This window comes from Mesitornis unicolor, unplaced genomic scaffold, assembly GCF_000695765.1.
Source record: "Mesitornis unicolor isolate BGI_N332 unplaced genomic scaffold, ASM69576v1 scaffold16764, whole genome shotgun sequence".
Taxonomy (NCBI): Eukaryota; Metazoa; Chordata; class Aves; order Mesitornithiformes; family Mesitornithidae; genus Mesitornis; species Mesitornis unicolor.
The window spans coordinates 2619-3782 of NW_010178240.1; the positions used below are offsets into that span (position 1 = coordinate 2619).

The 1164-nt window shown below is 45.4% G+C and overlaps 1 protein-coding gene across 1 annotated transcript in view; it reads left to right on the plus strand.

Moving 5' to 3' along the window:
• Positions 1-304: 304 nt before the first annotated feature.
• The window catches only part of ZC3H12C (zinc finger CCCH-type containing 12C), a 23079-nt gene continuing 22219 nt past the window's right edge, over positions 305-1164 (plus strand). Inside the window, exon 1 of the mRNA XM_010182389.1 lies at positions 305-382. Within this exon, the coding sequence (XP_010180691.1) occupies positions 359-382 (24 nt within the window). The 5' untranslated portion in view covers positions 305-358. The remainder of the gene's footprint in view (positions 383-1164) is intronic.

Here is a 1164-nt window from a genome sequence, read left to right on the forward strand (position 1 = left end):
CTAATGACTCCGGCTCTCGTACAGCAGCTGCCTGCCTGCCCCTTTTGTATGGCCCATTGTTGCCGCACACCCCTCGCTAATACACACGCTGCCCGGGGCAGCCCCGCAGAATGACATCAACTCGCTTATCTCAGAAACCTCCCAACCTGATGCGGGGTGGGGAGGTTGCCTTGCATCTGCCCGGCCAACTAATTGTGAGCTGGGCCAGCCGTGATTGGCTCGGCGGCCGCGCAGTAATAGGTTAAGCAAAGACATCGCGGGTCCATCTGTTCGGCCATTCATTGTTCTGCTCGCTTGCCTCAAGTCTGCAGCTGAAATCGTGTTAAGGAGTTGCTTCTGGAACAGCTACGAGAAACCAATGTCTGTGTGTTTTCCAGCGAACGTAAGTATCCGGGCTTCTCTCCACAGAAATGGGACGTTTCCCCCTTTCCAGTGTTTCAGCGTATTGGTGTGCATTTGGACAACGTAGCTCGCGTGTTGGCCGCTGGGGTTTGCACACTTCGGGTGTTCTTGGAAAAAGAGAGCAAGAAGAGCAGTTATGTCTGAAGGTGAAGTATATTAAAGTGTGATGATCTCGCCCAGTGCTTTCTATTAAGGAACTCTCAAAAGCATCAGTAATGGTGTATTTCCAAGAATTTGAAAATGGTAGGCAGTAGCCATGAACAGAGTGAATTCTCCTCTAGTCCCCTGGGGAAAGGGGAAGTTTCAACTTTAAGTTATAACTATTTACCCTTTTCTTTTTTGAATATAAGCTATGTTTTACTTTAATTTGTGACTGGTAGTAAAAGCTTTTCAGAAAAAAAAAATCAAACAACTTTTCCATTATACCATGCAATGGATGAAATTTCCTGTGTTTGTGAAAATAGGAAGAGCTCCACTGTGGACTGTCTGAAGACACTGGTGTGAGATAGAGAATTAGGATGCTCTCAGGTGGGACCATGTTCCAGTCAAAGGTTCTGCTTTGAAAGCTATTTCTAAGTGTGTCAGCTCTAGCCTGGCTGTTTCTGTAAAGTTTCTGATCTGTTCTGGTTTATATTTTGAGTTCACATGTTAGGCTGAAGAACAAGCACTATATACTCCATGAGCCTATGTTCCAAGGATCCTGTAAAGAGAAAAAAAAAATCCCAAAACACCCAAACCAAAACAAAGCCCTTCATATATCAG